The sequence below is a fragment of the Cervus elaphus genome, chromosome 23, assembly GCF_910594005.1.
Source record: "Cervus elaphus chromosome 23, mCerEla1.1, whole genome shotgun sequence".
Taxonomy (NCBI): domain Eukaryota; kingdom Metazoa; phylum Chordata; class Mammalia; order Artiodactyla; family Cervidae; genus Cervus; species Cervus elaphus.
The window spans coordinates 26,448,592-26,466,405 of NC_057837.1; the positions used below are offsets into that span (position 1 = coordinate 26,448,592).

The 17,814-nt window shown below is 45.0% G+C and overlaps 1 protein-coding gene across 7 annotated transcripts in view; it reads left to right on the top strand.

Annotated features, from left to right (window-relative positions):
- MYO3A (myosin IIIA) overlaps positions 1-17,250 on the top strand; it is a 179,886-nt gene extending 162,636 nt beyond the window's left edge. For 6 of the 7 annotated variants that reach the window (XM_043884340.1, XM_043884337.1, XM_043884336.1 and 3 more), the window contains 4 exons: positions 1,961-2,067; positions 7,892-7,932; positions 9,465-9,608; positions 14,507-17,250. In XM_043884340.1, the coding sequence (XP_043740275.1) occupies positions 1,961-2,067; positions 7,892-7,932; positions 9,465-9,608; positions 14,507-14,624 (410 nt within the window). In that variant the 3' untranslated portion in view covers positions 14,625-17,250. Of the gene's footprint in view, positions 1-1,960; positions 2,068-7,891; positions 7,933-9,464; positions 9,609-10,786; positions 11,740-14,506 lie in introns of those variants that run through there. The other variant, XM_043884341.1, reaches the window with a different exon arrangement.
- The last annotated feature ends 564 nt before the right edge of the window (positions 17,251-17,814 follow it).

Below are 17,814 nucleotides of genomic sequence, written 5' to 3' on the forward strand. Positions count from 1 at the left end.
TGGGCAATTTGTTCTTCAAAAATGCAAAATATTCTGGGGAGGTTTAATCTGAAGGATCAGACTCTATTGAGTATGTTTCTCAATAATTTTCACCTACTGGCTGCCCACTAATATGGTCGTATCTGAAGGGAAGACACCTCTTAAGATTATTCAGCCCAACCTTCACATTATCCTGGTGAAGAAAAAAGTTAATTCTGCAAGATATAGAATTAGTTAGAAATTCTGAAAATTCAACATCTTTTGAGATTATATCTGTAATATGCACATTCCCTCATGCATCTTTATAATTTTATGTAAATGTGACCATCCCATACATTCCAGGATTCTTTTGAATTCACTACTTTTAAAATTTTCCCTCTGCTGTCTATAAATGTGATCTCATGTACCAAGATCTCAGTTTCTTTTGTTTTATTCCAAAAATGACAGTGATGAATGATTGTCCTGCTTTTCTCTGGTCCACGTTGTTCCATGCCTTACACCACAATGACATACTCCCAACTAGCTGATCTTTGTCATCCAGCAACTTCCCATACATTTAAAAATGAATGAAGTGGATAACATTAGGATGTGAATGCTCTGGTGATAAGTTTGTTCTCACAGGGGGCTGGGGCTGGGACTAGGAAGTTAGCCATCTGTGGGTCTCCATCCTGGTTAGAGTTGTTTTATGCTGGCAGTCATGGCTGCTTACACATATAAGTAGGAGATATTCTTTGATTTGATTAGATTTGACTTGATTTGATTAGAAAGATTTGGAACAATTTGGTTTCTCTGTGTATTTCTACCTCTGAGGATTAGGAATTATTATTGCCCCATTATTATATGCAGTAATGATCTAGTGATGCCCTTAAAGTCCCACTAGAAAATGTGTGCTCAGATATCTGTTGAATATAGGCCGTTCCCCACTAAGCACCTGCACCGCACTCCTTGCCCAACTTTGAAATATTTTTTCGTGCGGAGATTCCTGTACAGATGCGTTCAGGTATGGGGATCAAGAATCATGAAAAACAGACAGAAATTCTTTGTAAGAGGCCTATTGTTAGTCACTCAGTCCTGTCTGACTCTTTGCGACCCCATGGACTGTAGTCCACCAGGCTCCTCTGTCCATGGGATTCTCCAGGCAAGAATACTGGAGTGGGTAGCCATTCTCTTCTGTAGGGGATCTTCCCAACCCAGGGATCAAACCCAGGTCTTCCACATTATAGGCAGATTCTCTACTGTCTGAGCCACAAGAGGCCTATTAGCTCAGTGCGTAAAAAGCCATTTGTGAGGAGCACCGACTGCCAAGTGTGAAGCCCATCAGGAGTTCTGATGACGTTGCTACAGATTGGAGAACTTGGCTCTGTGACAGAGCAAGGGAAGGAGGACAAACTTAATTCTTTCTTTGCCGGCATTTTTAAAGTCTAATCTGAACATCCTAATAGTTTGAGATTCTAAATATTGTTGAAAGACTAGATTAGACTTCTAGAAAAGAGGCCCGCCTGCAGATAGCAGTCCCTTGTTTTGGGCCATAATATGAGGTGGTGCTTTAGAGTGAGGATCATGCAGTGTGTGGATGGATGGATGGACGGATGACCAGGTGAATGGATGGATAGGTGGGTCACTGTATAAGGCCAGCAACAGGGGATTCTGTGAGCATTATCCTCCTTTTCTAAGATTTTATGGCCGTTTTTTTCTTTGCCTGCCCCACTCATCCTCTGAGCTGCTGTTCCATGTTACAAACTGTGCAATTCTTTCCTTCCTCTTGCCCTTACTTCTCAAAGTCCTAGACCATCAGACAATTGGAAGGAAGCAGGTGGTGAAGATTATAATAAGGGTTGGTGGGGGCAACAAAGGAATTTCCTTTTTCTTCAGTTTTAGCCTCAGTTGTATGTATATAATTTGTTCTTTAACCCTAAAGGAAAACATTGCTGAATAAATCCTTTGGTAATGAAGTCTTTATTTATGATCACCTTTCTTGTAGGTATCTCAAAAGGAGAGGAGCCAAAAATATTGAGACCCCCGAGGCGGCCTCGAAAACCCAAAACACTAAATAACTCTGAAGACTCCACATACTATTCTCTGCTTCATGTAAGTATGTGTGTTAGGTGCTTAGTCATGTCCATCTCATCGCAACCTCATGGACTGTAGCCTGCCAGGCTCCTCTGTCCTTGGAATTCTCCAGGCAAGAAAACTGAAGCGGGTAGCCATTCCTTTCTCCAGAGGATCTTCCCACCCAAGGATTGAACCTGCGTCTCCTGCATTACAGGCAGATTCTTTACCTTCTGAGCCACCAGAGGCTCGATCTTATTATCAGATGGGAGCTGTAGTGCCCCCTAATGGCCACCAGGGAAACTGACCACACAGTCCTGTCAAGAGAGAGGGCTCTTTGAAGCAGATGCCCGTTGGTTTCTCCGCCCCGGCCCCTCCCCTGGCTGACGGCCTGGACCTGTGCCTGTCCTCTGGCCTCTCTTCCTCAGGGTCGACCCTTCCCCCACAGGCCTGTGGCCTCCCAGAAGTTTTCTCTGCTAGTCCTTGAATTTGAACCGATATGCAAATATCAACTCAGAAAGAGAAGTGTCACAGCAGGAGCTCTCCCAGAGAGGGCCCTTGGTGCTAAAGGGTGAGTCCCCAAGAAAGGGAGGGGGAGAAGGAGATACTTATTGAGGACCTTTTAAATTCTAGGTCCAGAGTGAGGTGTGTTCACACACATTGTGAGGTCGAATTCGAGAAGGAGCCTGGAGGGTGGCATCCCCATCTCCTGGATCAGGATTCTGAGACGTGGATGAGGCACTTCTGAGCCATGAGGGCCGTTCACTGTGCTCAGGTCTTCTGATTCCACATCTCCTGTTGAGTCATAGTGAGCAGCCTGGGAGCTCTTGGCATCATACCCGCCGGCTGGTCCTTCCTCTCAGGTTCCTGTTTTTCCGTGAATCCACCTGGTTACCTACACCAGGAAACTGGGAGGCAGCCCGAGTCTTGCCTGCTATCTCAAACCCGACATCGGATCAGTCACTCGAAAGTGTGTCTTCTCCCCACAAAGGCTGGCTCTGATTCGTCGTCCTCCTCCGGCTACCCCAGCAGCTACCCTATTCCAGACTATCTCATTCCTCACTTGGATAGTTCAGGTCCCACCTAATTGCTTCTGATCTCAGCCTCTGTAGTCATTCTCACCCTGCGTAGCACCTTAAATAGCTTGGCCACCCCTTCTGCATCAAACCCAGATGCCTTCCTTGTTGGACCCGGGACAACGCCTCCTCCCAGCCCCACTGACCAGAGTTACCTCCTGGCATCTTGCCAGTGTACAGCCTCCCATGTCTCCCAGTCTTTTGCTCCTGCTGGTCCTTTTATTTGGAGTACTTATTCCCTTCCCGCTGCGTGGTTGACAGAGCAACAATTCTCCATGTCCCAAAGAACCCAGAGAAGGTTTCCCGTGAGTTGGAATTGTCTCCTATCTCCCTGGCATCAAATGAAGCTTGACTTCCAGATCAGCCCTCTCCTAGTCCTCTTCCTTCTCTTTGGTGGTTTTTCTCCAGTTTCTTTGGAAGGGTCCTATTCCCTTTGGTGTTGCGTAGGATTCAATCTTAGATTCTCTTCTCATCCCATTACCTTCAGACGCTCTCATCAGCTGCCATGACCTCCGTTTCTACCAATTCCTGAATCCTGGTCTCTGGCTCAGACCTACCCCTCTCTCCAAACTCAAATATCAAAATGCCTAGTGTTCATTTTACATATTCTGTGTGATGGACAAAGGCACCCATACGTGTGTGTGTGTGTGTGTGTACATACACACACAATACATACTATGGATACATATATACACACACACACAGACCTATATACTATAGGTACACACACACACACATATGCAGGCACAGAGTTTTATTGAGACGTAAGTCACATGCCATACAATTCATCCATCTAAGGTACACAGTTAAATGGTTTTCAGTGTAAATAGAGTTGTACAACCATCACCACAATTTTGGTTCTATATTTTTTCATTTATTTTCAAAATACAACTTTGAATTGAAATATGGTTGATTTACAATGTTGTAAATCAGTATATATATTAAATATATATAGCTGACTCACAAGTGAGTCCCAACTCTCAAGAAGCCTACTTTGTCATCATACTGTTATTTTTTAAATGAATATAATGTGTTTTCATACATCTTAAATTATCAGTGACTGGAATCTCTTTTATAGCCCTGACTCTTGAAATCTGTGGCTGAAGTGAAACGTAAAACATAGAAAACTAGTATATTATTATAAGTAAAAACACACCATGGATTCATATTTATCTGGCCCTTCCCTGGATTTGGGGAAGTTACACATTAAGTGAAATTTAAGCTGTGATGAAGCCCCATCCCCTTTAAACATCAAAACTCCTTCTATACTTTTAAATGGTTTTCATGAACATCATTCTAAAATATGCTGCATATTTTAAGCCTTCTCTTCATGACCCAGGCCACTGTAGTCAGCAAAAATGTCTGTACTTTATTCATATCTATGCTTATCAGAGAAGCTCCCTGACAGTCATATCTAAAGCAACACCTGCTTCTGTATTTGCCTGGCCCAGCTTCATATTTCTTCATAGCAGGTATAAATATGTATCTGCGTGTCTCCTGTCTGACTCTCCCTTATGGACTAGAAGCTCCAGGAAGACAGAGACTTTGCTCCTTCTTATAGCCCCATTGTTGCTCATCATGAGCCTATTTGCTAAAAAAAAAACACGGGACGTATTTAGACAAGATTCTCAGCGCTGCCAGACTGTGGACGTGGCGCCCCTCGTGCTTGCCTGACATGAGCAGCTGTGCTGACAGGTGTCTCGCCTATTAATTCAGCTTTTGTTTCTCCCTGGACATCACCACTGACTGTGGTCATTCCAGCTGCCTTCATGCCGATACCAGCTCTCTTCTGTGATGGGATTCTGTTAACCTCCTACATCTGGAGAATGTTGCTGTTGTCCTGTCCAAAATAAGAGTAAGCTGAGGCTGAGAATCGTGGCTTGGACGAGAGAATGTTAGCTGAATACATCGCTCTGTTGTCACGGGGTGTGGTGTCTGCTCTAACGTCCAGAAACTGTGCGGCCATCAGCAAAATGACTCAGGGCCAACAGCTTCCTCAAAAAGTGAGTGATGGACACAGTCCAATCACAAGCCCCTTCTGGTCCCATTATTTTTCTGGAGTCTTCCCCGAACCACAGCAGCAGGTGGTTTGACCCGCTCCCAGGTCCCTTTTTTAATGTCTGCATTTTGGCTCCTGTCTTAATCCTTGTGAAGACCTCTGAATACATAATGCATTCAAAGGAAAGTAAGAATGTGTCCATTATGTTGTAATGGAGGTGAATTTTCAAGTTTTATCATAAAGCAAATTTCTTTATGTCATGTGGGAAGGAGATGGAGTAAGATGCAGTGACCGAGGAAGGGTTTCTTCAGAGTCCGCCGAACTCAGACCTCTGTTCTTTCAAAGGCTTCCTCAGAATACATCCTCACCAGATCTCATGCTTAAGTCATCTCTGTCTCCTTGTCTTTCTTCTTTATTCTGGTTTGGCAAGAACCTGCCACAGGACATTTGGTTCTTTATTTGCATTTTAAATTTCAGGTTTGCAATTTGTCATATCAAAACTTTAATTGAGGACTTCTCTGTGGTCCAGTAGTTAACATGCCATACTTCTGATGCAGGGAGCATGGGTTCAATCTGTGGTCAGGGAACTAAGATCCTGTGGGTCATGCAGTGTGGCCAAAATATAAATAAAAATTAAAATATAATTTAAGATATCTAATTCAAGACATCGTTGGTCTTAGCATTTCAAACATACCTCATTTTGTTGTGCTTCACAGGTACTTTTTTTTTACAAGTTGAAGTTTTGTGGAAACCATTCAGAAAGTCTATTGGCACTATTTCCCCAACACAGTTTAGTTTGCTCATTTCCTGTCTCTGTGTCCCATTTTGGTAATTTTTGAAATATTTCAGACCCTCTGCCAGCATTTTAATGGCATTTTTAGCAATAAAGTATTTTTAAATTTTTAAATTAAGGTATGCATTTTTTAGGCATAATGCTATTGCGCACTTTATAATAGACTATAGTGTAGTATAAACTAGGCTTCCCTGGTGGTGCTAGTGGTAAAGAACCATCCTGCCAATGCAGGAGAGATGCGGATTCGATCCCTGGGTTGAGAAGATCCCCTGGAGTAGGGGCTGGCAACCCACTCCAGTATCTCGCCTGGAGAATCCCCGTGGACAGAGGAGCCTGGAAGACTACAGTTCATAGGGTCGCACAGAGTCAGGCATGACTGAAGCAACTTAGCACTCATGTACATTGTGTAAACTGGCCATACCACACGGCATGTGGGATCTTAGTTCCCCAACCAGGGATCTAACTCACACCTCTTGCATTGAAAGTGCAGAGTCTTAACCACTGGACTGCCAGGCAAGTCCCATGTAAATGTAACTTTTATGCACCTAGAAACCAAAAAAAAATTGTGTGACTTGCTTTATTGTGATACTCGCTTTATTGCAGTGGCCTGGAACCAAACCTGCAATATCTCTCAGATGAGAATGTAAGTGCCCCTAATATAAAGCCCCCAGTGATAAAATGTGTATTAAATCCTCTTCTAGATAGTACAGTATCCTTCATGATGAAGAATGCCATCACATACATCCCTAACTTTAGCCCTAGAGCCTAGGAAACTAAGAGACAATTAAATGTAAAGCTCTGTCTTAAAGTTCATCTTTCTCTCTCTCTGTTCCTTATTTACAGCTCCTATTTTATTCCTTTGACTACATAATTGCTTCTATTATAAGCCATCTTAAATAATTTTGGGAAAAATATACCACTGAATTACATGTCATAAGAGTATTCTAGCACAGACGAGAGCGAAAAAAAAGTGCAGACAATGTTTCTTCCTTAAGAATTCAGTAACTGAGAACCAACTTGTACATAGCATCTCCCAGACAGAAACACTGATCCAGAAGAAAAAGTGGTTCTTGCCAGGGCAGAGCAGTATTTGATTCTTGGCTGTAGAAGGAGGATCTCTGTTACTCAACATCATTCAGCATCTCTTCAGATTATGGAAAGTTGTTGTCGAGAACAAGAGAGACATTTTTTCAGATAATGGATCAAGGAGCCAGGACCTCTCATGTTAAAACACTAACCACCACAGCAAACAGCACCCTGGTCCCAGGGGATCATTAGCTGAACTACTGGGGGCCATTGTACCACTGCTGGTACGTCTTTGTTTGTAAGCGCCTCCTAGCCTCAGCATCTGGGCCAGGAATGTGCAGTTAACAGGAAATGTTAAGGTGGGCTGGAATGTCTTTGGTGTCCTGCCCCTTACATTGTTATTTTCAGAATGATCCTCTCCCAGACTTGATGCAGGTAAGCATTCACTTCTGCCTCATCCACTGGCTACAATATCAACCAATAAGAAGAAGCAAACTATGAGCTATTTGACTCATCTAACGTTTTAGGGTATTAAAATGATAAACGATGAGAAAAAAGTGATCAATAAAATCAGTGTATGTCAGTGTATCTGTATCTATAATCAGTGTATCAGTGTATCTATAATCAGTGTATCTATAAAGGTAACTTGGGAAAACCCTTCATATTGACAAACCATTATTATTAATAATCGTCATTTTTATTATCTTGCATTTTTATGGTGTCAGTCAACTTGATGCTTTCCTTAGTGTTTCCACAGTTATAATATCTTCAGCTTGTTTGCAGTATTTGTTTCCTTAGCCTAAAAGACATATATACTCTTTTCAACATGTAAATATAAAAGTTCAAATATATTGAGCTAGAACCCAGTGAAATATAATTTTATATATTAATACTATAGTAATATATCCATTAATTATATTAAGATCATAATGTTATATATATTCTTTTTAATTATTCTATTCCCTTTAGAAATCAATCCAAGAAGAAAAACGAAGACCAAGGAAAGATAGGTAATTATTTTTAAGTTTTAATAACTGGTCAAACCAAAATATAAATCTATATGTTCAAATTATGTTTAAAGGCCACCTGTTTTATATGCATAGATTTGGAAAGTGGTGTGCTGTCAATAAATTTTTAAATATGGAGTTTATATGTAATCTATAAGATCTTGCCTATTGGAAATATATATTGAGCTAAACCCAGAGCAGTAGGTGGCTCAGTGGTAAAGAATCCAACTGCCAATGTAAGAGGCACAGATTTGATCCCTGGGTTGGGAAAGACCCCCTGGAGAAGGGAATGGCAACCCACTCCAGTATTCTTGCCTGGGAAATCCCACGGACAGAGGAGCCTGGCGGACTACAGTGTGTGGGGTCGCAAAGACTCAGACACAAGCAGAAACGCAGTGCATGGTATATATACTGAGAATTCAGACAGTTTTGAATAAATTGTGCCATCCAGTACAGAATTGTCCTTTCTTGTCCCATTAATATGGTTTTGATTGAGCTATTTGAACATGCTCATGTTCATGAGCTTTCTTTCCCCAAACTCCTTTGTACTTCTTTGTTCTTCAACACGAGCTAAATCTTACATTTTATTAATATAATGGCTATGAATTTGTCAGGAAGATGAGGTTTCTGACACCTGCGTGTGTGGCCCACTTCAATTCAAACTATTTCCCTTTCCCTGTAACATTTCAGTCCACACTTTTAATATCATCCCACTATTTCAATCAACTAATTTCCAGATAGTGCTCAAAACAATTGAGAGTTCTTCTGAGAAGCATGAGTGGGCACAGAGTTCCCTGTTTATGAATTGGTGGCATTCTGAAAATGTGTTTACAAATTGGTTATCTTAACTTGAAAAGAGCTTTTCCCCAAAGGACTGTAATACCTAGTAGTTTTCCAGACCTTTACCTCTTGACCTTGGATGAAGTCCCATCAGATTACAGAACACCACAGGAACCAGAAGCATAGCTTGAGTAGATCCACAAATGAAAATGGTTGAGGACACACCCCTGCATGTGTTTCTTGTGCAGGAATTAAAATCTAGTACAGAAATTAATCCCCCAAAGACCAGAGGATAGGGAAGGACAGGTTGCCTGTGAAGGAAGTGAGGTGAGATTGTGACGCCCTGTGTGCATCCACGGGCTGATGGATAAATTTGGGAAATGGTTGTGCTGGGACATAAAGGTCAACTTTCCTCATAGTGGCCCAAGGGTCAGTTCTGAGCCCTGGCCAAATGAGTATTTATAATCACCAACTCTCTAGTAGCTGCTAGTTTTGTGCCAAGTTGGATGTGGTAGAAGTTGGAAAAGCATTTCCAGCAGCTAAATACTCTCTTAAAGGTAAGAGGTGAGTGCTTTTTCTTTTTAATTTATGGTATGTTCTGTTTTTTGCACATCTCAAGACTTCTCTCATTCCTATTAGCATGCATGTGTGACTTGATTACTGTGAATGTTAATACTTTATATGAAGAAGCCAAGTATCTCATAAGTTTTGGTGAGTAAACAGCCTGATACTATGGTGTGTTTGGTCATTTGCAGTCAGGGGAAATTATTAGATCTGGAGGATTTCTATTATAAGGAGTTTTTGCCCAGTCATCCTGGACCAAAGGACCACAACCCTAGTTTAAGAGAACGAAGACAACAGCAAGAACTCCAGAACCAATGTTTCAAAGCTGATGAAAGGTAATAAATATATGTTAAAGTACGGCATTTTTAATGTTATACTCACCATTCCATTTCTAGAGCACTTTCATTTATGTATGGACTAATCAGGCTACAGTTCATGTGGTCACAAAGAGTTGAATATGACTGAAGCGATTAAGCTTGCTAGCTTAATGACAAAGTGTTCTTACTGAATATTGCATCTTGTGATTGATACGTTGTTTAAAAGTAAAATCAAGGATTACGGTAGGTAATCAGATATCCCAGTTTCTCTAGCACAGTCTCAGTGTTTACTTGTTTTCTTGGTGTAATCATCAATGCTGCTGCTGCTAAGTTGCTTCAGTCATGTCTGACTCTGCGACCCCATAGATGGCAGCCCACCAGGCTCCACCGTCCCTGGGATTCTCCAGGCAAGAGTACTGGAGTGGGTTGCCATTGCCTTCTCCAATCATCAATAGAATCTCCTTTTAAAATACCTCGGTTTGGATGACAAATGACATGGTCATACTAACTGTAAGCAATAACTGTCTTCAGTAGTAGCCACAACCTGTGTTTAAGCTCTAACCAACATGATTTTATGAACTTATTGGTTTCTCGATGGTGCTATATAATTTCTCAGAATCAATGATGTCAGACCAAAAAAAAATATTTGGGAGAACGTTTCATACAGGAATGTGTATTTTAGATATGATTTTCACTTTGCCACCAGCTTTGATATTTAACTCAAACCATTTGTAGCTTTCTTATAATTTGGGGAATCTTTTTTTCTTTCCCCAAAAAATTCTTGGTAAAGTTTTGAAATTGAGGGCACTAACAAGATGGACATGTGGTATATGAAAAATGAGAGCAACACCAGGCAATATAAAGCTGTTTTTCCAACATTCTAAGTGAACATCCTTTGGCCCAGAGCACTCAGATGCCTCACCCACCTCTTTGACAGTGTGATGTGTGGTTAAGATAAGAGGCTTTAGAGTCTTAGATTTGGGTCCTGATTCTGCTACTTAGTTACTGAGTAACCTTGCTCTTGTTACTGAGCCTCTCTAAGCTTCCGTTTCCACATCTGCAAAAGGATTTACTAATTGCCTCTCCCTGTTGTTGGAGAGATGAAATGATGAATGCGGATGTGATTAATGCCAGACATGGTGCCGGCGAGTTGTTCCATAAATGGTGGCCGTCATTCTCTTTATTTGCATGTCCAGAACCAACCTGAACTATGATTTCTGCCCCTTGTCTCCAAAAGAAGATGTATTCCTCCATCTCAGAGCCGAGGACTGTTAACAGGTTGGGGCTTAGAGATGCTCTGGTCCAACCACAGAACTCTCTACAGGAGAATACCAAGTGCCCAAGAGATTAAAGGACGTGCCCGAAGTCCCACATTGAGTGCGTGAACTAAAATCCAAGAGCTTTCGATCCCGGCTCAGTTGGCTTCTCACTGACTTAGCTGCTCCCCATTTTGACAGGCCAGTCTGCCTCTTCTCCAGTGTGTTCTCCCCTCCCCCAGCAGCAGACACACATCTGCTGTGAACGTGTTCTATCCTGACATTCCAGTGGCATCTAAGGATGTGAAGTCAGCGTTCACTGGACGGGAAGCTGGAAGCTCGCATCAGAGGAGTGTTCAGTTGTGCTCTTATCTTGTTGTCTTTGCTCTGATCTCATTTACTCTTCCCAGGAGCTGGGGAGGAGGTGGGGGCGTTACTCTCACCTTCCTTTTTTATAGATGAGGAGGCTAAGTCTGCAAAGTTTCATACTGCATATAGTCACCTAGATAATAAGTAATGGAAGTAAAATTTGAGCACAGGCCTTTGTGCGTTTAGAGTTGATGACTTTAGGCACCCACGCTGGGTGCTAGAGGAAGGAGAGATGCAATGAATGCAGGGATGCATAAGATACAGATAGAAGATCCTTATGTCCATATCTGAGGAGCTGGGCTGTAGAGAGAAAGTATACTGATCTAACCATGCTGACAGGCAACTCCAAGGTGGTATATTTCTAAACTAAGGAAGATTAAAGGGATAAGCCACCAAGTGCAGTAGATCAACCTTGATAGGATCTTGGCTTTAAAATAAGACACAAAACAGAAAAACAGCTCTGAAGGATCTTTGGGGACAGTTAGAGAAGCTTCAGGCCAAACTATCTGTTGGAATATTTTATATATCTTATACATCTTAAATTATTATTTTATAAACAAATATATTACATCTTTTTATATATTTATGCTGTATAGAAATATGTGTGTGTGTTAGTTACTCAGTCATGTCCAATTTTTTGTGACCCCATGGACTGCAGCCCACCAGGCCACCCTGTCCATCGAATTCTTCAGGCAATACTGGAATGGGATGCCATTTCCTTCTCCAACATATAGCAATATATAGTGCACATTTATATGTAAATATTGTTACATTATTCTGATAATTTATTACATCTATTTATATATATTTTGAACACATACACCCCAAATATTAGCATTAGTATACCAGGAAGGTATGAGCAGGTCTGGGTATCAGGAACAACAGCAATGAAGAGTTGAGTGTCTTGTGAATTTGAATGAATGGAAGCAGGTGGCAGGTAGCCAGTAATTAGCTGGACGTGTGTCTGTCCTCCTGGCTAAGACCAAACCTTCCATTTGTGCACTGAATCCTAGTCCTTCCGTGTTCACCAGAACATTGTCCTGCAACTGTCCCCTCTCTCTTCTACATCTTGAATGTCTGTTCCCTTTACGGAATCATTTCTGAGAGTCTGTGAACTTGATGTAATTGGATGCATCATAAAAAGCACCCTTGACTCAATCTGGAAGTCCACCTTTACTTTCCAGAGCACCCGTGTTCCTGGTCTTCATTATAGCAGAAAAGTAATAGATAAGTGTGATCCTGCCTCCTCCAGGTCCTCTCTTCCCATCCTTTCTTGGGCCACCATACTCAGGTTTCCATTCCCATCACTCAATGGAAACTGTCCCTGCCAAGATCATCCTATCTGGAGATGATTCTTAATCCTTATCTCACCCTTATAAGTAGCATGTGATGTTCTTTCTTCAAACATTTTCTTCACTGTCTTCCAGGACAATAAGTACTTCTCTTGGTTTGCCTACTCTCTCACTGGCTGCTCCTTCTCATTCCCTTTGGCTGATTTCTTTTCATTTGCCTGACCTCTCAACACTGGAGAGTCTCATCCTTTGTATTATCAAGGTATACTCTCATGATCTTAAATATCATCTATTTACCTAAAACTGTCAAACTGAGAATACCTTTACCTGAGATCAGGGCTTATATATCCAACTGCCTATTCAGTATTTCCTCTTGAATATCTAGTATCCCAAACTTAGCACAACTGAAACCAAAATCTTTTACCTCCCCCCCCCCCCCAATATACTCCTTCAGTAGCCTTCCCCATTTCATTAAATGGCAACCTCATTTTTCTTGTTGTCTGAGGTAAAAACCTTGGAGACATGCTTAATTCCTTTCTTTTACACCCCACATCCATTCAGTGGACTCTTCCAGATCGACCTACCAAGATGACCAAAATCTGACCAGTTCTCAGCTCCTCAGGCTTGCTTAGACTATTGCCCAGTCTTTTCACAGGCCTCTTTACTTCCACTGAATCACCCTGCTACTCCAAAACCTCCAGTGTCTCTCTTGTTCAAGGCCCTGCCATGGTCTCAAAGCTCCACATTGCCTGCCACACTGTCCCCTCCTTCCTCCACTCTCATCCCTTGCTGTTCTCCCCATTACTTGCTCCACTCCAGCCGTAGTAGCCTCCTTGCTGTGCCATGAACACAATACACGCACTGTCATCTTAGGACCATAATGGGGATCTCCTGTCATACTGGAATGGCTGCCCTTCCCTGCGAGATCTGCCTGGCTCCCTCCTCCCCTTCTTCAGGTCTCCCATCAGATGTCACCTCATCAGAGAGTCCTTTCCTGATCACCCTCTATGAAATTGCTTACACACACACACACACACATACACCCGTCCGCCTGGCTCTTCTTTGTAGAGCAACTCTCACCACCTGGAGTACTGGAGCTGTCCATGGTCCTCTTGCCTTCCAGACTGTAACCCTGGGAGTGTAGGGACTTGTGTACACCTACACCTACATGGAGTAGGTGCTCCATGAATAAATGAATCGATGAATAACGCTGCATTTTAGGGAGCTCCCTGCTTCCCCCAGGCAAGCTGCAGAACCCAAAGGTAATTGTTGGCAGGGTTTCCCAGCAGTGGCTTCAGGAAGGTGGCCCAACAGCCTCACTGAAGATGTTGAAACATTGCAAAAGCTAACAGAGTGATTGGTCCAATTTGGGGGGAGCATTTAGGTGGCTCAGCCGGTAAAGAATCTGCCTGCAATGCAGAAAACCCCGCTTCGATCCCTGGTTTGGGAAGATCCCATGGGGAAGGGAATGGCAACCCACTCCAGTATTCTTGCCTGGAGAATTCCATGGACAGAGGAGCCTGGGGGTGGGGGTGGGGCTAACAGTCCGTGGATCACAAAGAGTCGGACACGCCTGAGTGACTAACACGCTTCCTTTAAAAGAAAGAACTGAGCGTTTGCAAAATGATAGTCTATAGAGGCAGCTTGAGTTTCCTGTTTAAGAAGAAGGTACTGAAGTATTTATTGGTTGTGAATTATTTCAAGCCAAACCAAGCTCACCTTTCTGAACTACACCTGATGTTTTACTTAGCTGTCATTCAGACAACTAGGCTTCACCAGGTTCCACCAACCCATCTGCTCCTCCCTCAGGAGTTTTGCAAACCTGCTGAGGAAATACAGCAAATCGGTTTGGTCACTGCCTTGCTGTTTTGAACGTGCGGTTCTTAAACGCCCGCTGAAGGGGGGAGGTGTGGGAGAAGGACCCGCCTGCCTTGGGGTAGGCGGGGAAGCGCCGCGCGCGGTGGCGCCGCTGACGCTGGGTCCCGGGTCTCGCTCGCAGGTGCTGGGCGGCGGAGGACGGCGTGGAGGAAGAGAACGGGCCGGCCGCCAACCCCTACGACTACAGGAGGCTCCTGCGCAAAACCTCCCAGCGCCGGCGCCTCGTTCAGCAGGTGTAGCCCCGCTGCTCCGCGGTCAGAGCCGTCGGGATGTGCCCGAGACGATGGGGCTTGCCGGGGCCAAAGCGGGGGACCCTGGGGCTCTGGGCCATCAGACACTGGGGCCGCGGCTCTGATCTTCGCAGGGGTTGCCCGCTGTGCTGGCCCCTCGAGTGCCCGGGCCAGCTGCTGGTGCTCGGAGAACAGAGAACTGAGAGCCTTTCAGACGCGGCGTCTCCGCGCTCGCGGGTCCTCCTCTCCCACCAGCCCGCCCGCCGGGCTGGGCGTCCCTGGCCCCGGCCCCCAGTGTGTCTCTTTGTTCATTTCTGCGACACCTCCCGTGGACACGACTGCGCCTGAGCTCTCGCAGACCCCTCATCTCTCCTTCGAGTGACTTCAAAGGTTTCCTCTTTCTTGGAAACGGCTTTGCCAGGCCCGCAGGGTCCTCGCTGAGGGGTTGAGTCCGTGAGAAGCGGACAAAGCACCGGGGGTTGGGGGGCGGGGCCGACTTTGAAGATGAACTTCATCCCAAACTCGCGCTTTCCCTTGCTTTGGTCTTTAAGGCTATCAAATAAAGGCAATGCCTTGGAAAGGACGTGCTCCACCGGATTCCCCTTAGGGCCCAGGTTCCCGCTGCCCAGCTCTGCAGGTGCCACGGCCCAGGGAGGGGAGACGGTGCCTTCTGTCTAACATCAACGAATAACATCGCTCCCTGCCCCCATCCCAAACGAACATACCTCTAACTTTAAAAGCCCCCGTACTTTAGACACAAACATGGGCTCTAGACAAGACTCCAAATCCTGCAGCACACAGCGCCCACACGCATGGAGCCCCACCCTCTCACACACTCAAAGTCTTCCCAACCAAGGTGGCTTCCTTACAGAGGAGGAGATGGGTGGATGGCATCACCAACTCAATGGACATGAGTTTGAGCAAACTCCGGGAGATGGTGAAGGTGCTGCAGTCCATGGGGGTCGCAAAGAGTCAAACACTACTGAGCGGGCGAATGAACAACAATAAAAATTCTGGTCCCACCGCTGAGCTGAGCGGTCCGATTTTGAAGGTTCTCCTAGTCTTCAGGTGTGGGGCTGTCTTTGGGCTCTGAGTTTTGGTGTATTTAAGATGGAAGGGATGGTGGTGGGTAGGCAACCCGTTTGCCTTCCTCAGTTGGCTGCATTTTATTTAAAAACTCAGGTTAAGCTCTTCTGTGGATGTGATGCCCTCCGAGTCTGCGCAGCCTGGAACAGGAGAGGGAAGAAGGTGCAGTGGTTTCCTGGATGACCGAGTTGGCTGGAAGGGTTATATCTCTTTTGCCAGAGTCCCCAGCTCCTGCACCCCAGCTCCTGCCCTGGGCCGGGGTCTTGGGGAAAGTATTCAAGGAGGGAGTGAGAGCACCTGTGCAGCTGGCTAACAGCGTGTACTGCGGTGCTCTCCGATGGGTGGTAAGGTTCTCTCCAACCCAAGCAGCTGGCACCGAAAGGTCCCCAGTGATGATGCCAACAACCTCTTCCTTTTACAAAGGGCCCCCTCGCAAGGGGAAGCCTCCCACTGATGCAGGGCTGAGCTCCAAGGCCAAGTGCACTCAGGCCCTGCTCCTTAACCTGAGTTCCCGCCTGTCTCCATGGAGGTTGGGACCCGGAAGGAGGAGCCACCTTTGGGGTGTGGACCGACAGCGGGGCTGTGGTTGGGGTATGGGCTGGGCCTGGTCCAGGCACCCAGGAGACCAGCCCTGCAGGGAGGAGATGGAGGGGCATCTCTAACCCAAGGTTTCCCGGCCCCCTCCACCGCTACTCACCTGTCCACCCACCACCAGGAGGCCTTAGGGGGACAAAAGCAGCTCTGCTTCTTTGCCAGTCCTGTTCAATCGAAGCTTCCAGAGTGGCCCCACAGACCAGACCCCTGGCAGCCTGACCTGTTGCTGGAGAGAGAGGCAATTGGACCCCTCCCTAAAGTCCACACCACCCCCCTTTTGAAGTGGGACTAGAGCAGAGAGCAGCAAACACGCGATGAAAGGTTGCAATGTTTTTGTTTTCCTTTCTTCTTTTGAATTCTTCATTTTCTCTCCTTTCCCTTCTCTCTTTCCATCTCTTCTTCTTTGTCCTCTGACACTTAAGGGAGGACTCCAGGGAAAATTCATACCAGACACTCTTCTTTGGCAGGCCTGCAAGGCAATCTCTGGGTAAACCACTGACAAGAAATAGGTCAACCAAGGAAACCAACCCTAGCCGGCGGCCCTAGGAGCTTGAGTCTCTTCCCTCATTTGAGGAAGGGCCTTCGAAAGCTCTTCCCCAGTGCTGGCCCGCCTCCCTTCCCCATCCGGTGGCTGCCTCCTTTGTGAATTAATGACTGTAATTATTACCTCCCAGAGCTCTTTTGTTATCTCCAACCCAAGCCCAAATGAGGGGAGAGCGGGCTCTTTTTTTGAAATGAAAGTCTTTATAAAGCAAATTACCCATCTAGGGAGGGCGGGCATTAAGGAAAGACAAATCAGATACTGTGTGCATCTGAAGTGGGTGTGTTAGATAAAAATGTAAATATCACCATTAGATTCAAAACACTCTGGAGTTTCTGATTTAATGCAGTTTATTTAAAGAGAAGAAGTTTAAGTCATTGCTTTTTTAAAAAATCTATTAAATTCGGTGTTGCAATTTCTACCTTTCTTGTATTTTAATCCGTTCCCTTCTTCGAGGCTTTGTGTGCATTTAAAACATTTATTTTAAAGAATATTTTTGTTTTCAAACACTCATCCATTGTAGAAAAATTCTGCAACTCCAGCCTGCTGACTTGAAGTGAAACATGTGCAGGATTTGGAGTGGATTTAAGCAAAGAATGGGTCTCTTCTCCAGCTTCTCTCTTCGCTGAGGAGCAGGAGCTGCAGAGCCACCTGCCAACGGCCAACCCACGAAGTCTTTACACCCCTGGAGATGTCACGTGGATCCATTGGAGCTGGGAGCTGGGAGCATGGGAAAGAGGGTGGAATGCCGGCCTGTGTTCCTATTAACCTGGTGGCTGCAACCTGGCGCAGACTTCTCAGCACAGCAGGCTCTGAGCTGAGCAAAAGCCCACCGGGCCAGCACCCCCGCACCCAAACCCAGGCTCGGATCTGGCAGCCACGGCGCCGATCCTGTGGCTCCTCCAGGCTCATGGGAAGAAGACAAAGCTTTGTGGAGAGAACTGACCAGGCCACCGTGTGCCTTGGGGCACAGGATTT